Below are 23,357 nucleotides of genomic sequence, written 5' to 3'. Positions count from 1 at the left end.
GATACAAAATTAAGTATAAACAAGATTTTGACCAAAATTGCAAAAATTGACCAAAATTACAAAAATTGAAGATTTCATCAAATTTAAATATATTGCAGTAAGACAACCCATAGGAACACCTGTATACCAAATATAAAAGGTATCAGACAAGTAGTTTTTGAGAAACAAATTTTTTTACCAAAAATGGCAAAAATTGCGCCAAAAGTACAAAATTGCAGATTTCATCATAATTTCAATGTATCATATTTAGTTCATCTGTAGGAACCTGTATACCAAATATCAAAGCCATCAAACAAGTACTTTTTGAGAAATTTTTTTTCACCATAAATGGCAAAAATTGCCCCCAAAATACAAAATTGTAGAATTCATCATAATTTGAATATATCATATTTTGATCATCCCTATGAACCTGTATACCAAATATCAAAGCTGTCAGACAAGCGGTTTTGATGAAATAAATTTTTGACCAAAAATGACAAAAAAATTCCTTATAAAAATAAAAATTTGCATATTTCATTACAATTTGCAATTTGTAAAAATCTAAGTTGGGTCATCCCTAGGGACCTGAATACATACATACATACATACATACAGACTGACGACGGACGCCTGACGGATACCTATCCCAATAGCTTCTATAGTAGCTAAAAATCAAATATTCAATTTTCCCCCCCATACAGTAAACCTGGGGTTAGTTATACATTTTAGGTTGTTTGCTTTTCTAGCTCCACTGAACTATTTAATAGCACAGTGAACCCTAATTTTTATTCTTCACTTTGAAAGAGATTGGCTTAATGTTTCTTTGAGGAAAGTTTGAGCAATAGATTAAATCATTCAAATTTTTTGAGGCATGTTCTGCCTAACTACACACAGTTGGCTTAAGAAAAGGGCTAACACAACAAGGTATATACGATGCCAGATGTTTTGCAAATATTAGAAACTTTATTAAAATATGATGTTTTTTATATACTTAAGCATACTCTGGTAAGAAATATTTTCACAGAGGTGTGGCAGTGTCAGGATAGTTGATGTGTTTCTGTCTGTCATTTGGATATACACACGTCATGCTAATATTCGAACTGACAAAATGAAAGAATTACTTCACTACATTAGTTATGTAAGGTCAACTAAAGAAAAACTTACAAAGTAATACATATCAAGCAAATTTCAGCACAGAAAACTGAAAACTTAAAGTGTGATTGCCAACGAAGTTTCCATCTTCTTGAACTGATATTGAGATATGTGAATGCAGATTTGTAACCACACCAGTTCATAAATTTCTACAGAAGAGTCACTTTGCAATTTGCCAAGGTACATTACAAATTTTACTTTCAGTGAATATTTCCGTACCTTGGTCTGGCTGACCACAGTCCATCAACTGATCACAAAGTCAATTTTGTAAGCTTTGAAATGCTACACAGCCTCATCAGTCTTCCTACCTGCATTTTATGGGTGTGAAATTTGAAATAACCTTTATTTCATCACTGTGATATTAGCACACATGATTACAACTTTTCAAATGGGAACAAATGACTTGAACTGGGTTCTTCTTTTTTCTTCAAGGTTTTCTTACGTGCAGCTTGTTTGTTGAGCGGCCATGACATTGCCACATCCCTGGCAACCTCCCCATCCTCTGCTCCATCACTTGTTGATTTCCCATCATGCTCATCAGTTTGAAATCTGCGTTTCAGTCTCTCTCTGATCAGCAATCCTTTGATGAGTAGCTTCCAGTGTTGCATCACTCTCTTCTCTCTTTTCTATTCATAGATATTTCATGAAATCAGAATTCAATTGGAGTGATACAAACAGAACCACATGGTAAAAGGAGCACGAGAATATTAATGTTTTCTTGTATTGCCATTACATAATCTGCGATGCAGAAAAGTTTTGAAACTCTCAGAAAGAAACTACATTTTCTCCTTATTACAGGGACTAAAATAATTGTACATAAGGTGAGACATGATGCATGTTTTGACATCAAAGTCTGGGAGGTTTTGATGCTGTGTATTGAAATGGTCTCACTATGCTGTCATGAGACCATTCAAATGGGTTCAAAACTGTTTAATGATGAGCAAATGAATAAATTTAAAGGAACAAAGTCGGCCATTTTTCATGAATTTAGTTTGATACGAGATACTACTTAAATTGTATGACATGTTGAAAGATAATGAATGGGTGACCATGCATATATTTGACCCCAGTTTTAGACACAATACATGAAACCATCACGAAAATGAATTAATGGTCATGACCATTAATTCATTTTTGCGATGGTTTCATTTGTCTAAAACCGGGGTCAAATATATGCATGTCACCCATTCATTTGGTATCTTTCAACATGTCAAACAACATAAGTAGTATCTTGCATCAAACAAAATTCATGAAAAATGGCTGACTTTGTCCCTTTAAGTTATACCATCATATGACCACAAAATTACCTTTGGCTAAAACCTTGCTGTGACAGTCAGATTTTTGTCTGTACATGTTATGATAAAATCAACAAGAATGAAGCCAAATTTTGTGATGTTTTTGCTGTATATATAACGAGTAATTTATTTGAATATTTATTGTGAATTTGTGGGCTAAGACTGACCTCTCTGGCTTTCCTTTCAATTTCTTGCTGTTCATGCTCCCATGCATCAAGCAATGTTTCCTTGTATTCTTCACACACAATAAAACCATCAAATCTGAGAAATGAAAGAAGATTTTCACGCTGAAAGTCAAAGTAACTGGAAGGCTATACTGTAAATGATTACAGTTTGAGCGCTAAATTACAACATGGCCATAGCATCAGACTCAAAGCAAAACATTAACTTTTTGTGCACCCCAATATCAAGAATTCCTGTTGTCAAACGAGGTCTGATATAGATGTCTTTTCTTAGTCAATCCAGTACTTCAAACTATTTACACTTGTATATGACATCTCTCGGGTATACACGTATTATAAAGAAATATCTGATACTTAAGATGTTGCCACAACATACAGTATGTAACTTACAGTAAATATAAATGCATTTGATTGGTATTTGGTGCAGAGTGGTGATCATCTTGAACAGGTTGAGAGTTAGCTTGTGTTTATTTCATGTAAAAGGCAGAAAGTCAAACTCACTGAGGATGGGAGAAGCCACTATGAAAGTCCCAACCAACCATCGCAGGTGCACAGTCAATGTCCAGCTTTCTGGCAACACGGTTCAAGCCAGGAACTGATGAAGGAGAAAAATGCAGCATTTTGAAAGAGGAATTCACAGGAAATATCACTTGTCATGGTTGACAAAACTATAGAATGCAAAATAATGAGATCCTGTTGCAGTACCTTTCATCTCAGGATATGAACTGATGTTTTCTCACCATGACTTCATCTAATAATCTGATCTTTACCAAAGATCTTTGATTGCCCATTCTGTAGTGACTATAGATACTACCCTGTATACGAGTACAAATTTATGATGGTGATGATAATGATGATGTTACCAATGTAAAGGTCACAGGCAATAAAATTCACGGTTTAATGTCAATAAGACAGCGAAACCAGTCTCTACAACTTACTCTGTAAATGCACAGTTCCTTTTGGTAGCATTCTTGGTAAGTACATTTCTACATTTCCATGTTCATTTCTTGGCACTTTGCCATCCACTGCTGGTGGCGAAATGTACTCTTCAGTTTGCCATCTTCCAAACACAGGGACTTGTGATTCTTCTGGTTTGTCCAAATCTTTGTAACTCTGTTCATGGACACAATCAGAGATATCTGAGCAAAGGCAGTAAGCTATTTTGTAGGGGACCTGTCGCATGGCCACTACTTTGAGGGCTCTAACACAATTCACATACGGATTTCAAAGACATTCTAATTTACAACAACATATGTCTCCCCCAGGCTTATCATTGACTGCATGGAATATCGTAACAAGATGGGGTAGCTGTTTGTGTCATCATGACATATTAATGAAATACATGCATCTATAATTAGGCATGTACTGGGGTTCATTTCATGCCAATGGCCACTTCTGACATTGTTTATTATTTATGCAAAATACACTTAAAGGGTTACAAAATTGCCAGAAAATTCAATATTTTAAGAATGTGCATCGTGTACAGTTAACACACCATTGTCATGAGAACTTTGTTCAGGCACAGTGTATTACACTTGCTATCCTCTATTCAATTGAACTGTATTGTTCAGTTAATTTCCTAAGATTTGTTCAGACATGCATACAGTAATATGAACAGCTGAGTCTGTATTGAGTATTTGATGTAAACGTTCACCATTAGTTCTTGTTGATTCATGCCCAATTACTAGAAACGAATTTTAACTCTGCTTTTCTGTTTAGGATAGTTCGGTTTGTAAAAAACATGTGTTAACTTGCATTTCAATTAAAAATTCACATCAATATCATTTTTGAACTACCAATATGTCAATTAGACTTGGTTCAAGTCTGTGATTTGTGACTGTTTGAGTGGAGTGAACGCAATGATTTGTGTTTTGCTTTAATGTGAAATGTGCGCGGTGAGTGGAGTGACGCGATGAGTGGGTGAACGCTATACAGGGGGGAGTTTCACCCAGAATCACAGACTTGGCTTTCTTGCAGGGTTTGCGTTGCTATAAATTATTCATGAGATGACATTTTTATTTACTTATTTATTATTCATAAGATGACATCACTGAATTTTACAAATTGGAAGGAGTTACCTGTTGACCCCAAGCGAGACGTGCAGAAAACTCGCATCAAACTCACTCGTATGTCAGTGATTTTCCGCTGCCGGTTGTGTGCAGACGAACACATTTTTTCCCTCAATGGAATTCTCAACAACCTTTCTTTGGTAATCTCGCATGATTAGGGACGGTCGACCGATCAGTTGTAACAAGCGGTCGATGTATGATCTTGATGCCATTATTCGCCCAGTACTCGATGTCTAAGTGGCTTGGCACCACAGTTACGTGTGGTACGATACACAGCGGCAGCCACGTAGTACCGGTATACATACCACTCGTAACTGTGCTTTGCACAACATGGAGATGACAACAAAGTTTTCAATATATAAAGAGGTTTATTAGCATGCGTTCTCCTTATTTGCTACAATAATGGCTGGAGCTGTCAATCATTTTGTATTTGCTTGACATCACTGTGTACACAGTCTAGCCGCCGGTACTTGCAAGAAGTCCAAGTTGATGAATCCAGCAGAAACTATTTCACTACACTGCACAGACTCAAAGGTAATGCATTCAATTGCTGGGAAAACCTGGCCTGGGCTACCAAATTCCGATAGGTTTGTACGAAATAGGAGAGACACAAGAACTATTATAAATTATTTTATTTTTTAATTCACTGACTTAAATCAAGTCTACATGTCAATATGTTTTTTACATGAGTTACCCATACAACATGATATTCTGCCCTCTATGGTTACATTTTCCTTGCTTTTGTTTATTTGTTTGATCACAGAGTGTGCTGCTTCATGCATACCAACTGTATCATACAAACTGATATATCACACTGACTCAAAAAGCTAGAGTTCCTCATGAACATACCTTTCTTGGTTTTGGTCTGGCTTTCACCATTTTGTAGGGATCTTCACCCAACCTGACAACACGACCTTCTTTCAACCAAGTCTCACGTGTGTGTAACTGTCAGGATTAGAAACATAGAGATTGTTAGAAGCTGAGTTCATTGGTCACTTTGTAGTAATTTTCTTACCAAAGATTACTATATGAGCTACTTTGAGTTGGGTCAATTAGTTTTAGCAAAAGATAATTCCAACGCATCAGAAGTTAAGCAAAATATTAGATTAAAAAAAAAGAATTTTGAAAGGAATGTGATGTTACCTGTCATACTAAAATAGTACTTAAGCACCGATGGTAACTACAAAATTTAGAGTGGAAAACAAGGTCTGATGAAGATGAAGGATATGCAAATATCACTCACTGTGTGAACACATTCCCTTGCATAGACAGGTTCTCCTCGGCAAAATCCTAATGTTGCTGGATTCTCCGGATAGAATGCTTCAAATTTCAGTAGGTGCCTCCTTAGAGCATACCTGAAAAGCAATGTAAGGAGGGGGCTTTATGAGACGTAGGTGAACATAACTGATGTCAAGGTAGAGAACTGACAAAGTAGCCTTGGTGTATGAAGACAAAACAACCCGTTTGAATTTCCTGTCAATGATTGCATGTTGTGAAATAGTCATGTCAGTCTGGTTTTGCATTTATATTCCAAAATGGCATTGAGCCTGATTTGAGCATTTTCAGGTTCATAACAGGGTTCACATTGACACTGCCCCCTTCATAGCTTCCAGATGAACATAACAACATCGATAAACGACAATTTTATTTTTAATGGAAAATTGTTAAAATGACACTTACAGGGGATGGTTTTTGTACTCTGCTATACTAGTTGGCAGTGGTTGTTGCTGTAATTGTGCTGTAAGTAAATACAAAGGCACATCATCATTTTAAAACCTGTGGACATGATTAAATTTAATGTCAAGTTCATAAACTAAACCTGGTCTAACAATGATCACTTCTGATTAATTTGAACTCAGATCCACCGGGAAAAAACTTATCCTTGCTGTCAATCTGGTATTCGAGAGAGATATTTAAGCAAATACAAAATGAAGAGGACAATGAGCAGAAAGACACTTACATATCAGTATACCCTTTTACCCTGTAAACCTGGTACAACCCAATTGTTTTCTATGATAAAGCTGAACCTATATGGAGAGAAACTGGATGCAAGGCACAAATATGCATGGACAGAAGTCTAATTTTCAGAGACTGTCATCTATACCTTCAATATACACAGCACAGTGCACCTCATTATAGTTTACCAAATTCAAGTATAAGATGATACGTTTCATTACCTTGTAATGCCATATCTTCTGATTCATTTCTGTCAGTGTCACATGGCTGGTACGGACTCAGGGTCTCCTCCCACCACTCATCATCCACTCGCTGTTTCCTGGTATGTGACATCCACTTGGACGCATAGCGACATGTTACATCTTTCACAGTGTTATCTGGAAAACAGTGATAGTTCATAGAATCACAGCATTGGTATTCAAAGAGATACCCCAGAATAAATTGACATACCATGGCCATTGGATGTTAGTGAGATACAGTACACAAAGCAATAGAATCTGGCCCAGAGTCAGTCAGGTAGTCTAAACTTTGCGTTCTAAAACATCAATGTTGTTTGGAAACTTACATTTTGCAGATAGGACAGCATCAAAGCCTGCTTTCTACAAACATACTAATATCAATCATGACAAATAGATTAAATATGAACATACATAAGTAGCTCTCTATTTACAAGATGTAAGTTGCCTTCTCACTGAAAATTTCAAACCATTTCAAGCAATGCATAAACACACCGTTTTAATTCTACTAGCTCAGTTATTTGTAACGTGAAGGGTTCCTTAAGGTTAAGGTAGTATGCACCTCGAAAGTTCAAACTTTTCTAAAGGAAACTTTCAACCAGTGTCTTACCAAATCAGCAATACAAATCAGGGGTCATAGTGCAAAGTCTGGTACTAGAGAAACAAGTTACCAAACATTTACTGATATTTGAAATTCAAAATGGTCGCCATCCCTGTATTAACTCTATGGGGAAAAATATAAAATTTCCAATTTTCGGAAAACTTAACACGGCGAAATTTGTCCTTCCTTACGGAGCTTTAAAATGAGCCCTTACAAAGTGGTAGACAAGAAAGAAAAGAATTGTAAAAATTTGAGAGTCCAAATATCTGTCTTCAAAGCGCATTCTATCTTAATCTAGATAATTATAATGCTTTTTACCATTGTCAAATGCCAGGACATAATTCAGAGGTTGTGTTGCATATTTCTCACAGTGTTCTGGATGATTGACAGAATTCCTAACACAGTCAACGCAAACCCATTTCTCATCTGATGGCAGGTATACTTCGATCCATTGGTCAGAACCTGTACAAAGACAAAGAGAGATATGCATGAAGAAGCATGCATTGCATTGGTGCTTTTCAAAGTTTCTGAAAATTGATCCATGTTTTTCTTGGAATTGTCTATATCACTAACCATATTGCACCAGTGCTTATGCTGCACTTCTATTCCATGTTATTTGAACGTCTATTCTCTCAGAAAAATTCTCTTTACATTCCACCATATCTTACCTTCTCTATCTTTGATATTTTTGGTTTTCACAATTTCGACACTCTTCTCTGAATCTGAGGAGATAATTCTCTTCCTTTGTTTCTTCTTTTCAGCACTTCTCCGTGGTCCTGTAGCCATGGCAACAACTTCAACTTCAAAATCACTATCAGAAGACAGTTCAACAAAACTACTATCTGTAGAATCCCTTTTCTTTGTCTTTGACTTCTGACCCTTGCCACTTGACCCCTGACCCGTCACATGCCTCTGCCTCTGCTTGGGTGTTCTGACAGGCTTGGTTCTCTCTTGTTGCTCTGACCAATCACTCTCACTCTCTGAACTTGCAATGTATTTGTCTTCTTCAGAAAGGTCCTCATCATCACTGTCAATGTCAATGATTGGGGCAGCTTTGGAATCACAATGTCGCTTTCTGTCATTCTTTGGTCTCAAAACTCTTTTCCTTACAGGGCTGTCTTGAACACTTTGATCGAGAGACTGTCTACTGGTGCTTGCCTCATCACTTTTCTTTGCTCTTTTCTTTCCACTTTTCATCCTCTCACATGCTTTCTTTGCTTTGCTTCTCTCATCTCCCTTGGCATCACTAGCTTTGTCACTCACTGGAGATGACTCACTTTCTTCTGATTTGTTTTTCTTTGATGACCGTCTCTTTGCAGGGCCTTTACTCTACACAATGAGATTCATTAAACGGTTCATTATGAAATCTTAATTTTTTTAACAATGAAGAGATACAACACTAATTTCAGTCAGTATATAACCTCACTGTCAAATATCAAGGGCATTTTTATTAACAGATAGTTTGAAACACAATGTTCAGCAATGTGGTGATCTTCTATTTTCTAACGCTTGTGAGAACCTTGCTGACATGTAATTACTGAATATCTACAGGTTTTCCAAATCCAAATGAAGTATCGAATACAGTCTGCTGACATTAAAAATCTTATCATGGGACTGATTCTTAGCAATATTTCACATTGATATGATACCAGTTAACATTACCAGGAACTTCACAGATACTGTTTTCCTGCTGAACATACAAAACTACTGGGGGGGAATGTTTCATTTCCGAAAGGCCATGGTCTATTACCTGTGATGTCAGCTGCTTGTATGCCATGGGTTGTAAAGATATGACAAGTCTGACATCAAGCTTTAACACTCTCAAAATGACCACAAATATCTGTGAAAGAAGGTACATACACATCATTCAACAACAGGTCTTTTACACAGAATGTACCGGCACGTTTGGCTGAAGAGGCTGATAATTCCCATGTTGACGTCAATCAACGTTGCACATTCATTATCATCATCTCCTGTTTTTGCTACATCTGTGTTACATTCATGTAAGTAACTATAGCAATACAAAGAAGCCAAACAATAGTAGCATTAAAGATATTTCAATCAGAAGAAATCTCTGTTTTGAAGAGGTATATGTGACTGTGTGGCCCCCTACAATAACATTCAATGTAAGTCTGTTCTTTATAAGCATGGTTGTGTAAACTGTTGATACAACAATGTTACCTGAAAAGAAAAAACATTGTTCCTAACTTGAACTATAGAGGGGCCCAAAGTCATCTTGGAACACCTCAAACTGTCTAAGTGGTTTTTTAGACTGCTTATAATATCAAGAGCTTGCTACCGATGACTTAAATCAATCTGGTTTACCTAAAAGCTTGTTTCTGTTCTATTCAATCATACTAAAGGAATCGACATGTGAGGCAGTGTAATGAATGAATTTTATAAACAGACTTACATGAACAAGTTCTTCCTCTGATGACACCATGTTTGTTTCAAACCTCTCCATCAGTTGGACATCCACACTTACATTTCCTGATCCTTCAACTTCAGCGCTTATTTCAAATGTTGATTTGAACCTGAAAGAAATTTCAAATTGAATATTTCATGAGTTATTTATGAGTTGACGGACAGTAAAGTAATTACATAGTCAATCACAACAGAAAATTGCCACACTAAGTTCATTACTGCTAACAGATTTCAAGCATTTTAAGGATGTCCTCATGACAAATTTTGAAATTTTCATTACATTAATTGTTTGTTAGAATGTAATAATTTTGAGTCTGCAAACAAAATCTGAAACAGTTTTGAAAACACTGAACAAAGAGTAGCTGACAGCCTTTGCAAAAAACTTCATTGTCATCATTGGTTTCTCTTTGAATATCTTTATCTCTGTCACACAATGAAAATGAGCTAACACTCAATCAAGATAACGTTTTCTACTTACCATTTCACAACTCTTGTCAGAGTTGCAACATCATACTGACGGACTGCCTTCTTAAGAATGTCATTTGGAATAACTGACAGTGCCATTGCTTTCAAAGAATTATCATTACAACAGGTGTTCCTGTAAAAACCATTTGCTAGCAGACACAGAAGATGAACCTGTGAAAAAATGACTCATGTAATCACAGCATTTACAATGGCAAGAAAGGTATGTGAGCATACATGTATAGGTACTTTTCATGGACATACAAATTTTGTTCTTTATACACCGATGTTACTACAGTTTGACTATTTGAATCACCTGATAATTGATTTAATACAGCAAATGACTTCATCATCTGTAGAAGGGAGATATTTTACTCCGTTTGTCACAGAGGTAGGCTTGCCACTAGCTGGTGTAGTTTGCTCTTCAGACTTACCTATGTTCTCTTCAACTTTGCATGTTGGGCAACAATGGAACATCATACACACAAACACATTTGATTACAACGTCAACAAGGTAGGAAAGAATTTATACGCCCTGTCTGTGGAGCTCTTTAGTTTGCATGATGCAACCCTAGTAGGCGTATGACAGAGTAACCACTACGCAGTCAATATATAAATGTTTGATTGTAGCATATATGAAATTCATGACAAACATTTTCCGAAGCTAATCTCATTGTTACCTTACCATATGCATTTCAATCCTTTGTTCTTTGTTGTATCTGTTGATCTGGCGTTGGAAGTATGCCATGAAATCAAATTCTTTTTTCTTTCTGAAAATATGAAACAGATCATAAACTCTTTCACTGTTGCCACTAACAGTAATACATACTTGAATTTCTATGCAAAATAGATGTAAGAATGCCCTATATGACTACTAGTTCCATATTTTACTGAAGACCATCACATAAAGGAAACCTGACTGACTACATTTTGTTTGTCTTAATTGCATTCAATGGTGATAGTTGCATTTACACAAAGAGATGCGAATACAAGGTTACAGAATATAGAGTGAGTTGAAGGAAATGTTGAACATTTCTACTTTTACCTTTTCCTTTTCATTCGCAGGGCATTTGGTAGGTCCACTGTAATCTCAACTGAATCTGGAGTTACTTGTGACTTCTTAGGGCTGACTTGCTCTGCTGGTATTTCTATGATTAAATTCAAACATACAGAAAATAGGTATGCACTCATGCACATAAATAATTGTTAAGGATTTCATGGTAAATTTTCTGTTGATTGTCTGTATTGCATGCATACCGGTACATGTATATTTCTATATTTCATATGCGTATTCAAAAAACAATCTTTCAAATGAATACTGAACAAAATCTCCAGTATTTTAATGTTTTTTAAATTTGAAATCACACGACAAATGCTTACTGTTGCTTTTCTTCCAAATAGAGTTTCACAGGATTACTACTACACTAACATCATCACATGACTGTTTGTCTACACTCATACATCATTCTTGAAGTGAATCAACATTCTGTTTTGGGAAATGTTATCAATTTGAATGGGCAGGTGGCTGGTATTTTTGCAGTACAACTCTGAACGTTTGATGTTACAATCTTTGTCATATGATTTGATCATTGTGTCATTTTTCAGTCATTTCTGAAAACTCATGATCCATGCATATCGCAGTTTATATGTGGCAAATGGTTCTACTCTGGAATAAAAAGAACGCAATGTATTCTGCAGACTCAGCACATCCAAGAGATCTCGTGATGGCAGTACAAACAAACTCAGTTGCTCAAATGCGTACGGAAATACATGTACTTCTATTCGCGTTTATACATGTGGGTCTGTTTTGTACAGTAGTCCATTTGAATTCTGGGTTTGACCTATTGCCACAGATTTCTAAAAATTCAACTGCCAGAATGGGTAAATCATTGCATTCTCAAGATATGAACTCCAAATACACATGAAGAAACTGACTTTACCTTCCACTTCCTCCCATTCAGATTCACTGTCATCAGATGACGCTCCATCAGGCCTGTCATCAGTTGTCATGGTTACATCATTTTCAAGATCTCTACCTGGTAGCTTATCTTTATGATGAGCATCAGGTGACTGGATATCAAGACTTCTCACCTGACTTTGAATGGCATGTTCACTTTCACCTGCATTAGGACCAATTTTTTTTCCCACACCACTTCCCCTCTTCTGCCTCTTTTTAACAGTTCCCTTTTCATCAGCTTTTTGACTAATTTTACCCTTTTTCGGTTCTTTCTTACTCCTGTTAGTCTCTGTTTGCTGTAAATCAGGTGACAATCTCTTTACACTAACTTGGACATCAGCACTGCGTTCTTCCCCTCTTCTCCTTGTATGTGCACTTTTAGAATCTCTTCCTCCATGTATTTTCGCTGACGAAAGCTTGGTAAAATCAGCCATATCACCATCAACATCATCATTACCACTATCATCTGGTGATCCTATCAATGCTGGAATACTTTCCACATTAGGTTTGGGAGGGCTATGTTCAGAAGAACATTTAGTAACTTTTCTTGTTCTTGTGTTTCTCTTGGATGACACAGTTTTGACGCTGGCTTTGTTTCTCACTCCAGTGTTGTTTTCCGTGACATTTCTCTTGAAATCTTTCTTCATTTTTCCCCTTTCTATAATGAGGGAGAAATGAAATTTGGTAAATTATTCATATTACTAGGAACAAATCATATTTTTGATGAGAGCTCTGAAGAAAGTTTGTACTGAAAGGATTTTTTTTTGCTGATCTTTGTTCGAATTCCAGCAAAAAGCAGCAATATGTAATCAAGAGATGACTACTGTCTGGCACCAAAAACTCCCAGTCACACGCCAGTGTGCACTATTAGCATCAAAGATGATTGAAGATGCTAAATAATGCATTAATCATGCTAAAGACAGAAGGTAATAGCATATAGCTGCATCCCTATTACTAATCTAATTGAAGTCAGATCTAGAGATGTGCTTGGTCTTCATATTACATCGCTTTTGCCTTGGCCGTCCTCTTGTCTCTATATAATACAGAGGAAAGAACAAGGACAGAAAGAGTAAATCCCAACATCTTATTTTAATCAGATACCTCTTAGGTATGTATATATTCTTCCTAATAAAGTATCAGCACTTCCTGCGTCGCCCCTTCTAGTTGGTGTTTACTATGGTTTGGGTCAGGTTTCTGTGTGTTATGCAATGCTCAAAGTAAATAGGAACATTTGTTCTTTAACTTGTACACTGCTCAGAGCAAGCACATATCGGTAGATGACTTTAAAGGGAAAGGATACCCTTAGTTTTTCTCTTGATTAAATGCGCCTAGCGCCACAGCTTTGTTTTTTCGTATCCTGTGAAACATTTACACAGAAGAGCAAAGAGACCTATGCGAGACCAGCTTAGGTAGAAGTGACACAGAGGCCTATGCCAAGCCAGTTGACACAAACGCATCCGCGCCCTTACATGTATGCAGTCTGGAGAGGCTTTGATTTTTCTATATGTTTATAGTACCATAAGTAGACAATGGGCTAACACAATGGGCTAACATTAAAATATGAGTGTGGAAAGTTTGTTCTTATCTTTGTTATGAAATGCCAACGCTGATTGTTCTCACTCCTATCACTGGTGGGAATTTCTTCATTTATGCCTGCATTGTTTTTCAGCTGTTGTATTTCATGTTTATATGTACTTTTCCTGGTTAAAGACACCTTCCAGAATACATTTTCTGGATTTTAACCATGACAGTTTTGCTTGCAACAAAGGTTGTTGCATGTTCAACATTTTGTTATGCAAAAACATGCAGTATTTTTGTGATATCGCATTAATTTTTCTCGTACATTACCTCTGGTATTAGAATATCTATAAACAGTATAGTGGAAAACTCAAGTGTTGCTCTATGTTCACTGTTCACCTTTGAATAGTTTTAACATTAAACTATTGTTCAAATTGTTCAGTGTATCTTGAGACAAGTTCTCTGAGCAGAAAAGTAGTTCTATAATTTTAGCGTAGCACCGCAAGCGTACCCTTTTCACATGATCTTATTAAAATATTCTCAACTATACATACGCTACATAATTTTTCACCTTTATGGCTCTTCCATGTTGTGAAAAAGTTCATTTCAATAATTTTTCCGCTGGTAATTCTGACGTTGTGATTTTCCAGATAAATGTCAATTGCACTGTTTTGATGTCAAAATAAAGTGTTGTCGTCTTAGCCATAACATTCCTCGGATTTTATTCACTACTTGTACATGGCAAATTTCTTCTGTATACCTATAAATACCAATAAGTTAATTGAATCATGATGCTTTCAGAAATGACAATTTTCAGAAATTTTCGTGGATCCATTTTGGTGCGAATGTAGTACCAAAGACTCGTTCTTAACCTGTAGAAAACAACATGGATATGAAAAACAGATGACAGACACCTGTGAAGCATTATCACTCCAGTCTCTCTAGTTGTTTACAGTGAATAACTATTATGATCAGTGGAGTCATTCAGAAAACTATGCTAATAATCATCATATACTTTTTTCCGTAGCTATTTTCATTGCAAAAATTAGGTCTGATGATGGTTCTGTGACAGACAATTTAAAATTATACGGTAATCGCTCAATTTATTGTGATTCATTGAACGCACAGTTGAACGAGGTAATGCAGTTGTGTTTCTATCTCATGCTATTGAGATTTTTTTCTTCAATGTTCTTTTTGAATTTCTTGTATCATGGCTTTATATACGTTGGCTATACTGTGGGCTTTGAACTTTGACCCTTGCAGATGGTTCTACTGTAGGTTTTTACATCACTTGTGCTTATATTGAAGACCCCAATCTGCATCAAAATGAGTGAAACATTTACATTTTGCCCAAGCTTTTGCCATATTTTTATTGGTTTCTACTTATTTACGTGTCCTTTCCTTCTAATACATACAAACTGAAAACATAAGAGTTGCATTAAAAGTCAAGTGTTGTGGCATTACCACAGTGCACTTCAACATCGACTCTATTGACAGCACTGGGAATCTTGCAGTACTGCTTAGCCTAGACTTCAAGAGTGACTAGATTGCATGAGTTCTTGCACTCTTGTTCTGGAAAGGCCCATGATTTGGTCTTAAACACCATCTTTCATCCATTCGCACATTGATCAAACACACAATTGGCATTTGGAATTGCTTTTATTCCTAGCAGACAGCATATCTCTATGTTCAAGCTTACTGGTACATGTTTGCAGAAGATTACATGCCTTTCAACCATTTTCATCCACATTTTCCTATGGTCTAGCCTTATTGTTTAAACTTGTAGAATTGGACCATACCATTGGTTGAAAGGCTAAAATTTTTCATCTGAAAACAAATAATACAATGTACGTTTACAGTAACTTACTGTAGTAGTACAACTAAAGCAAGAGTGAGCAAGCTGTCACTACTCCTTCTCCACTGTCAGTTACTCCAGTGTAGAGTTTCATCAAGAAAATAAATTTACGATGCAACATTGCAACCTGTCCAGTGCATGGACAACTAAAATAATGTTGCTTGATGCTACAGCAACAGGGACATGATGGAAGTAGCACAAATTGTCACAATGACTACGTCCCATAACAGGTGCTTGTAGCGTTGCTTGTATTCACACTACTACCAAGGTTTGGCCTAAGGGAGACATCATTATTTACGGCCTATGGTCGGAGTATTTTCATTGGAAATGCCAAACTTTTGAGTAACCTCCCTGCCAACAATGATGAATTTCAGTAATCCCCCTCTCTGTCTGAAATTTTGACTGCCCCCCGCCCACTTAGAAAAGTTAAATACCAATACATGCACTTGTAAAATTTACAAAATACAGCAATAGTAAAGACCTTCCAAATCCTGATGTAACCTGCTAGATTATCATCAGTTATCTCATGGCGGTTGGAAAAGGTGAAACCATCAATTCAAATTCAAAGTCACGACAAAATAAAGATATAAAGCTCACACTATAACCAGTATCTAACCACATTGTTTTATTTGGATGGGTATCATGATAGGGTTTACACTAGGATATCTGAATGGGCAGAATTTGAAAGTTCAGGGAGAGCACCACACATGAGGCTGAGGAGTTATGAATTCATAACAGTTCAGTTTTGTCCTAGATCCTGTATTGATGAGTGCAATGGCACAGTCTGTTGTAATCTACGAGGTGTTTTTAATTTGGTTTTTATGAAGTAAAACTGTTAGAACACCCCAAGGGGAGAGCACAAGAGGGGTCCCCCTCTCCTATCAAAAATTTTGAGAAATTCATGTGTGTAACGGTGCAATCTGAGACGTGTTTCAATTTATTTTGCACTCGGTAAAACTGTTCGAAAATGACAATGGACACTGATATCTTGATTGCATTTTTTGCAAGATCAGTGTTTGAGTCACAATATTCAACAACCAAACAATGACAATAAATTTTGTGAAAAACAGTTCTCAGTTTGCTAGAAATTGAAGACAAATAAATATTCAGGCATGGAAAATCTGTGACTTTCTTGTCATTTCTCCAGCTGCAACCTTCCAATGAAAAGTCTGAATATGGTACGTTTAAATGTAAAAATCGTTATTGAACGGAGGTCAATTAAAATATTTAATGATGAATTCACAATAGTTCATTTTTGTCCTAGATCATGTGAAATTTTGAGAAATTGATGTGTGCAATCTAGTGCAATCTGAGAGGTATTTTCAATTTGTTGTTTACCAGTAAAACTATTAGAACACTCCAAGGGGGAGAGCACATCAGGGGGGTGTCCCCCCTCTCGCATAAAAAAAAATTGAAAAGTTGCTGTGTGCAATGGTGAAATCTGAGAGGTAATTTATTTCGCACAAAATATTGAGTAACCTCCCTTTTCCTTTCATTTTGAGCAACCCCCCCCCCCCCTCCCTTGAAGTTTTCAATTTTTTGAGTTACCTCCCGGCCGTAAATAATGACGGCTCCCTTAACACTTCGATCCCGGGCCTTCGATCGACTATCAAAGCAAAGCTAAAAGCACCTGTACTTCCCATGGCTTCTTGATGTGACCATGGAGGGAATTACCTCCATAATGCGACTCATCGGTTCACGCGAGTACAACCACAGGCATTCGACTCAATGGTAAGCAAATCGTCAGTGATGTTTGCATCAGATGATCAGTGACGGTTTGCTTGCATTGAACACTGTTGAATGCCTGTGACTTTTTAGTACAACTGAACTACTTTCACCTACCAGCCTGTTTTGATCTCTTTGCAGGTGGCTCGTTTGCTTCTCTAGAGTTGCAGGAACGACTTCCTTTCCGTTTCGCCATATTTTTACGGCTATGATCTCGTTTACCGAACTGTACTACCGGTATGGTAGGCGTCAATCACGATTACTCTACCCTACCGTGCGTCAACGCTATCAAGCGCTTGTCAAGAAGGCCTGTCAGTCTTACATCACACAGCTTGACCTTTAGCCTGCCCAGCTGTTCATGTAAGTCTCGTCGAAATCTCGCGCCAATTTTCGAAGACGGGATCAAATAATCAACCAATCATAACGCTGCCTGTGAACAAGGTCAAAATGGCGGACGACCAAGAACAGGTAGGACAGTGTGACATCAGACTGAAAAATGAAGTTTTTGCTCTTCTATTTTCAGAGTTCGATTGCATAAAACTAATTTGCATTATCTGTCCTATTTTGGACACGCCGTTGTTTTGGCGTAGAAACAACAGAACCTTTTAAATGTGCTTTCTCCGTAACCTGCCTGCATCTTCAAGCACGTGTACACTGTAGAGTGTAGTTCAGTTTGTGTTAAAGCAAAGCAGAAGACTCTGCAGCTGACAGCTGTGTAGCTGGGTTGTGATAGCGAAAGTGTCGCACCCGTGTGCGTAAGGAAGAAATGACTTAAAGGGGATTTTTTAGAAAAGTACGGGCTTAAACACCACAGGTACTGGAACTTATAAGAATAACAACTCATTCTCAGAAATTCTGATTCTGTATATTAAAGTTGGAATGAATGTACATGTAATTGTACCATAGGGGACTCAGGCTTCTTGATTGTTTGTTTATGCGTGTGTATTTCTCAGGTATGATCACTTCCATATATAATAAAGTACCAATAAAGAATAGCATTTGTGTACGTGTTTGTCCATAAAGAACTTTGTTTCTTTGGTTTGATTGTTTACAAATGTAGTCAACAAGTGACACCTTGAATAATGTTGCAACACAATCCCACATATGAAATAAACCATACCCTCCTTTGCCATGAAAAGTAAGCTCTCATGTGTGTCAAAATTTAAATTTACCTCTCTACTAGAGAGACATGTGGTAGGAGTTTGCTTTGCCCTGTTCTGGAAAATATATTTAGTTCTGTTGTGTAATTTTCAAATACAAATCCTTAAATGTAGTTGGAGATATCAGAATTTTCAAATTATTTATCTTCAGAGTTAGTTTAACCTATAAACCTTAGATTTTTAGCTCACATTTGGTTTTACCAATGTGAGTTTATCGTATAGGCTGAAGTCGATGGCGTCTGTATGTATGTGTGTATGTATGTATGTATGTATGTATGTATGTACAGTATGTCCGTCAACATCAAAAACACGCAAACCGCTGCACGTTTCAGCTTGGTATTTGGTGTGTGGATGCATCCTAGGCTATAGATGGGATTTTGTTCAAATGAAGTCTGCATTGCCAAAATTATGCAAATGAGCTTACAAAATGTGAAAATGGTTAAGAATTGATAACTCAAGAACCGCTTTTTTGATTGCTTTGAAAATTTGTGTGCAAGTACCTTAGATTAACCTTATACAGTTTTATGAATATTGTGAAGATATCCTGAATTTTGTATTTTTGCTGAATTTTTTTGTGATTTTTCTCATTTTCAGTAAAAATTCTTCTTCTCTGAATCCGCCGGCCCAATCGCTCTCAAATTTGGATTGTCTCTTTGCAAGGGTGTTACTCTTCTAAAGTGTTGAATTATGACAAAATTGGTAAAATTACTATTTTTGTGCAATTTTGTCATTTTTGGTCAAAAAATCTTAGACAGTGTTTCCTTTTTAAAACCCCTGGACAGACAGCTTTCATATTTTGTACACAGACGTACAGAGATGACAATAGTTAGATATGTGGAAATTGTCCTGAAATATAAAAAATTGTATTTTTAAGACAATATTGTCATTTTTGGTCAAGAAAACTTTATCTCAAAATTACTTGTTTGATAGCTTTGTAATTTGGTATTAAGTCCCTTGTTTGATAGCTTTGTAATTTGGTATTAAGTTCCGAAAGATGTTATTAGATAAATTTTCTGCTCAAAGTGTTGGGAAACCCCAAAATTCGTATATTTTAGGTAATTTTCTCAGTTTGTGACCTTAAATGACCTACACCAACCCAGGATATGTTGTGAGACAATTTTGAAGGCTGTGAACATAATTTTGTCATATTTGATACCAATTTGTAGGAAAATTTGATCCAGAAAACAAAGCTGAGGTGATTTTTTTCATTTTGGACCAAGTTTTGCAACTTTTCTATGTAAGACATACAAAAACTGATGAGAAATTTGGATCCAGGATAATTCCAGATGTTGTAATCACCACCCACAGTCGAAGGCATTTCACTATCTGTAACTAACTTAAGTGCTGTCTACATTAGAATGATAACACTCATGGCATTAATTAAAAATCTCCAAGGTTGTAAATGTACTCCCTGTCATTTGGTCTTATGTAATACCAAGGGGTGGAACATTTGATATGCAGAAGGGTAGGGTTTAGAAGATCAATGATGTAGCATTACTTTTTTACCAGATCCCTTGTGCATTTTTTGCCCACTCCCACCTTTTCTTTTTATCAAGCCTTCTCTGTTTTTGTTGTTGACATTTGCTTATGTATTTAGGATCTGCTTCTCCCATTGCTATAGAAGTTGATATGCATGTTCCTAAAGATGACCTCCAGTACCTAAGTTGGAGACCTTATTTGCTTTTGTCATTCTTGTTTTTCCTGGTTTAAATATTTCTCGAATGGACCAATTCAAACCGAATGTGAGCACATAGTGTCCTACAGATTTTAATACGTCTTTCACAGTTTATCAAACAGCAATACTTAAAAGAAGTTCTCTTTCATTCTTCGTAAATGATTGTTTTACTTTCAGGTACCATCGAATGCTGTAGAAGAACCTCTTGATTTGATAAGGCTTAGTTTAGATGAACGAATTTATGTTAAAATGAGAAATGACAGAGAGCTTCGAGGCAGACTACATGTAAGTGCTGAACAACATTAAAATTCAGTCATTCAATTACCTGATGAATGGTTTTGTAGATGTTAATTTTTGCGTAAAGGAAAGAGTGATTGTTAAAAATATCTTAAAATTCACATAATTAATTAACATAAAAGAATATCATTAGTAAGCTCATTTCCTGACTATTAAATTATCGGAAAGAAAATATGAAAGTCAATATAACAAAAGTCTATGGAGGGGCCTGTATTTGTTCAGCATTAAAAGTATATATTCAAGTAAAGAGCATGATTGACACTAGTACCTCAGTGTCAGAGTACACTGGTCACAGTTTGATGAAAAAATATTACATTCTTTTTCAGGCATATGATCAACATTTAAATATGATTCTTGGAGATGTAGAAGAGACTGTGACAACTGTTGAAATAGATGAAGAAACGTATGAAGAAATATACAGGGTATAAAGTAATATTGTTTTAATGTAGAATCCATGCCTGTGATTTCATAGTTATAGTATGAAACAAGGAATATTTTGTAGCTTCTTTAATGTACAGGTTACACAAGTAGGCATTTACCAGTATGTGATTGTAAACTAGGCTTTCAATTAAACTTTCCTTTTGACTTGTTACTGCTGGTTATCGAAGAGTAAGATAACCAGCACAGGTTTTCACTTTGTACTATCAATGCTGTGGTTAACAGTCCAAACATTGAGAGTGTACATATATAGATTGTAATCTTTAGACATTGAATCAAGTTGAAATCATATCTTTTTTCTGGTTTCTCTCTTTTCAGTCAACAAAAAGAAACATTCCAATGTTGTTTGTCAGAGGAGATGGTGTTATTCTAGTGTCCCCTCCACTACGAGGAGCTGCCATGTAAACCCGTCAGAGTTTTTCTGCTGATAAATGCCAAATGGATTCCTGTGTGTGCACAGTTAGATACATCAGGAAACGCTCTGAAATCCTTAGTTCAGAGAGATGTTTTGATATTTTTGCAACAGGACTTGGATATGTCCCTTCATTCATTAGAGTCGATCATTATCATCTTATACATTTGCAAGGGACCTTTAATTTAATTACTGAGGAAATTTTGAAGAGGATAGCCAAAGCATCATATATAGTTTTTTTTTACCATATCGACTTTCTTTTTCAAATAAGATACATTCATGCACTTTTTAAGCCTCTTTGGTAAATATTAATTTCATATTATTTGTCATTTTTTGTATAGAAAATGATTTAGAACTCTATCCATTTTTTATAGTGTCTCTTTTTTATACAGATATACAGTTTAGTGAATTCTGTAAACAGAGCTATGTATCATACTGACTGTCTATACTACAACAACATATGAACATGTCTTGTACTTTGTAAATGTAGCTGGGATTAGGATATCATTAAGGTAGTATGCGCCTCGAAAGTGAAAGACTTAAACTTTTGCTCAAATTTTCTATAATGAATCTTTCAACAATTGTCTTTCAAAATCAAGAATAAAAATCGGGGGTCACCGTGCAAATTTTGGTACTAGAGAAACAAATAACCCAAGATTTACCGATATTTGAAATTCAGAATGGCCGCCATCCCTGTGTTAACTCTATGGAGAAAAATAAAAATTTTCGAATTTCGAAAAACTAAGTTGGTGAAAATTTTTCTTACACCGAGAGCTTTAAAATAAACTCCCACAAGTGGTATATCAGAAGAGAATTGTAAAGGTTTGAGAGTCCGAATGTCTGTCCCCGAGGCGCGTTCTACCTTAAGTTCTTAATCACACATGTGCAATGTATTGTATTTTGCCCTAGAAGACAGAACAAGTTAAATTCAAAGTATGCAATCTATGACCTTGCAAAGCATTCACAAAAACCACCTGTCTGAAGGACTGATGTTAATTTTGCTAACAGGATTGGTACAATCAGAAAAAGTAACAGAAATTCTTACTGTAATGGTATTACTGTATGTTGATGTACAGCGCTGTTAGCTTGTTTCGTCATGAAGCTTTCTTCAATAGAGCATTGAGGATCATTTAGTTTTGAAGATGCAGTCACAACATTAGTAATATTTTTTACTTCATTTGTCATCTGTTTTTCATCATACAGGGACATGCATGTATGTATGCTGCTTTTAAAGCATTTTTTGCCAACCTCCATAAGTATGTTGAGAGTGATCTCCAAATATGACCTTTTTCATCCAAAGGATTAAAGCACTAATAAGAAAACTAATCAACCTTTTTTAATGACTATATCTTTTAAGTCTTCAAGAAGTTTTGCCTTAAGTGATACCCAGAGCCAAAAAAGATTAAAACTGTAAATGCTATGCTTGGCAATCTGTGGAATGAAATTCACACCACACACTGGTATATCAGCGGCATTCTTGAGCAAGATCACATTCAATGGTTTGGTTTTGTCAGGAAACCATATAAAAGTCTTTCCTCTTCGAGGAACTATTGTGATGCAAGAACATTCTTGCTGACCTTACATTGGCATACCAGCTGTCCAGAGATTAACAAGATGTTTGCACATAAGGTGTCGGGCAGGTTATGAGCAAGGCACGGTAAAACGTCTCCATCAGAACAACACAGAGAAATCGCTCAGGAAGATTGATCGTATTTACGTTGTATTGCCAGTGATTTTATAAAAAAGAGGAAAAGGTCAAAATATGGCATACAGAATGGAAAAGGTTTTTTTTATTAATGATTGATTGTGTGAATAACCTCATAGAATAATGTATTTAATTTATCTCCCTTTACCAACGTATAAAATCACTTTAAGAGCTTTTCTCCTAGGGAAGAATGTACTAGCATCAGGCACTTTTCCGAAAACTATAAGAATAATAATTGTTTAACCGTTTATAAATTTCA

The 23,357-nt window shown here is 36.1% G+C and overlaps 2 protein-coding genes across 2 annotated transcripts; one reads left to right on the top strand and one right to left on the bottom strand.

The window, feature by feature from the left end:
• Window positions 1–922: 922 nt before the first annotated feature.
• LOC139135735 (DNA repair protein complementing XP-C cells-like) lies at window positions 923–17,708 on the bottom strand. Its single transcript, XM_070703386.1, has 17 exons — window positions 17,529–17,708; window positions 12,297–12,971; window positions 11,402–11,504; window positions 11,042–11,126; window positions 10,373–10,530; window positions 9,884–10,004; window positions 9,221–9,310; window positions 8,139–8,799; window positions 7,789–7,932; window positions 6,855–7,010; window positions 6,358–6,415; window positions 5,921–6,032; window positions 5,527–5,622; window positions 3,547–3,721; window positions 3,110–3,203; window positions 2,594–2,687; window positions 923–1,757 (listed from the first exon to the last, which is right to left on the bottom strand). The coding sequence occupies exons 1-17, from the start codon at window positions 17,605–17,607 to the stop codon at window positions 1,506–1,508; spliced, it is 3,153 nt and encodes a 1,050-aa protein (XP_070559487.1). The 5' UTR covers window positions 17,608–17,708; the 3' UTR covers window positions 923–1,505.
• Window positions 17,674–22,719, top strand: LOC139135736 (U6 snRNA-associated Sm-like protein LSm3). Its single transcript, XM_070703387.1, has 4 exons — window positions 17,674–17,879; window positions 20,424–20,531; window positions 20,870–20,965; window positions 21,300–22,719. Exons 1-4 carry the CDS (start codon window positions 17,859–17,861, stop codon window positions 21,384–21,386), a joined length of 312 nt encoding a protein of 103 aa, XP_070559488.1. The 5' UTR covers window positions 17,674–17,858; the 3' UTR covers window positions 21,387–22,719.
• Window positions 22,720–23,357: the final 638 nt, after the last annotated feature.

This window comes from Ptychodera flava, chromosome 6, assembly GCF_041260155.1.
Source record: "Ptychodera flava strain L36383 chromosome 6, AS_Pfla_20210202, whole genome shotgun sequence".
Classification (NCBI taxonomy): Eukaryota; Metazoa; Hemichordata; class Enteropneusta; family Ptychoderidae; genus Ptychodera; species Ptychodera flava.
The sequence above is the reverse complement of the archived record's forward strand: the minus strand, read 5'-3'. Positions and strand labels throughout refer to the sequence as shown.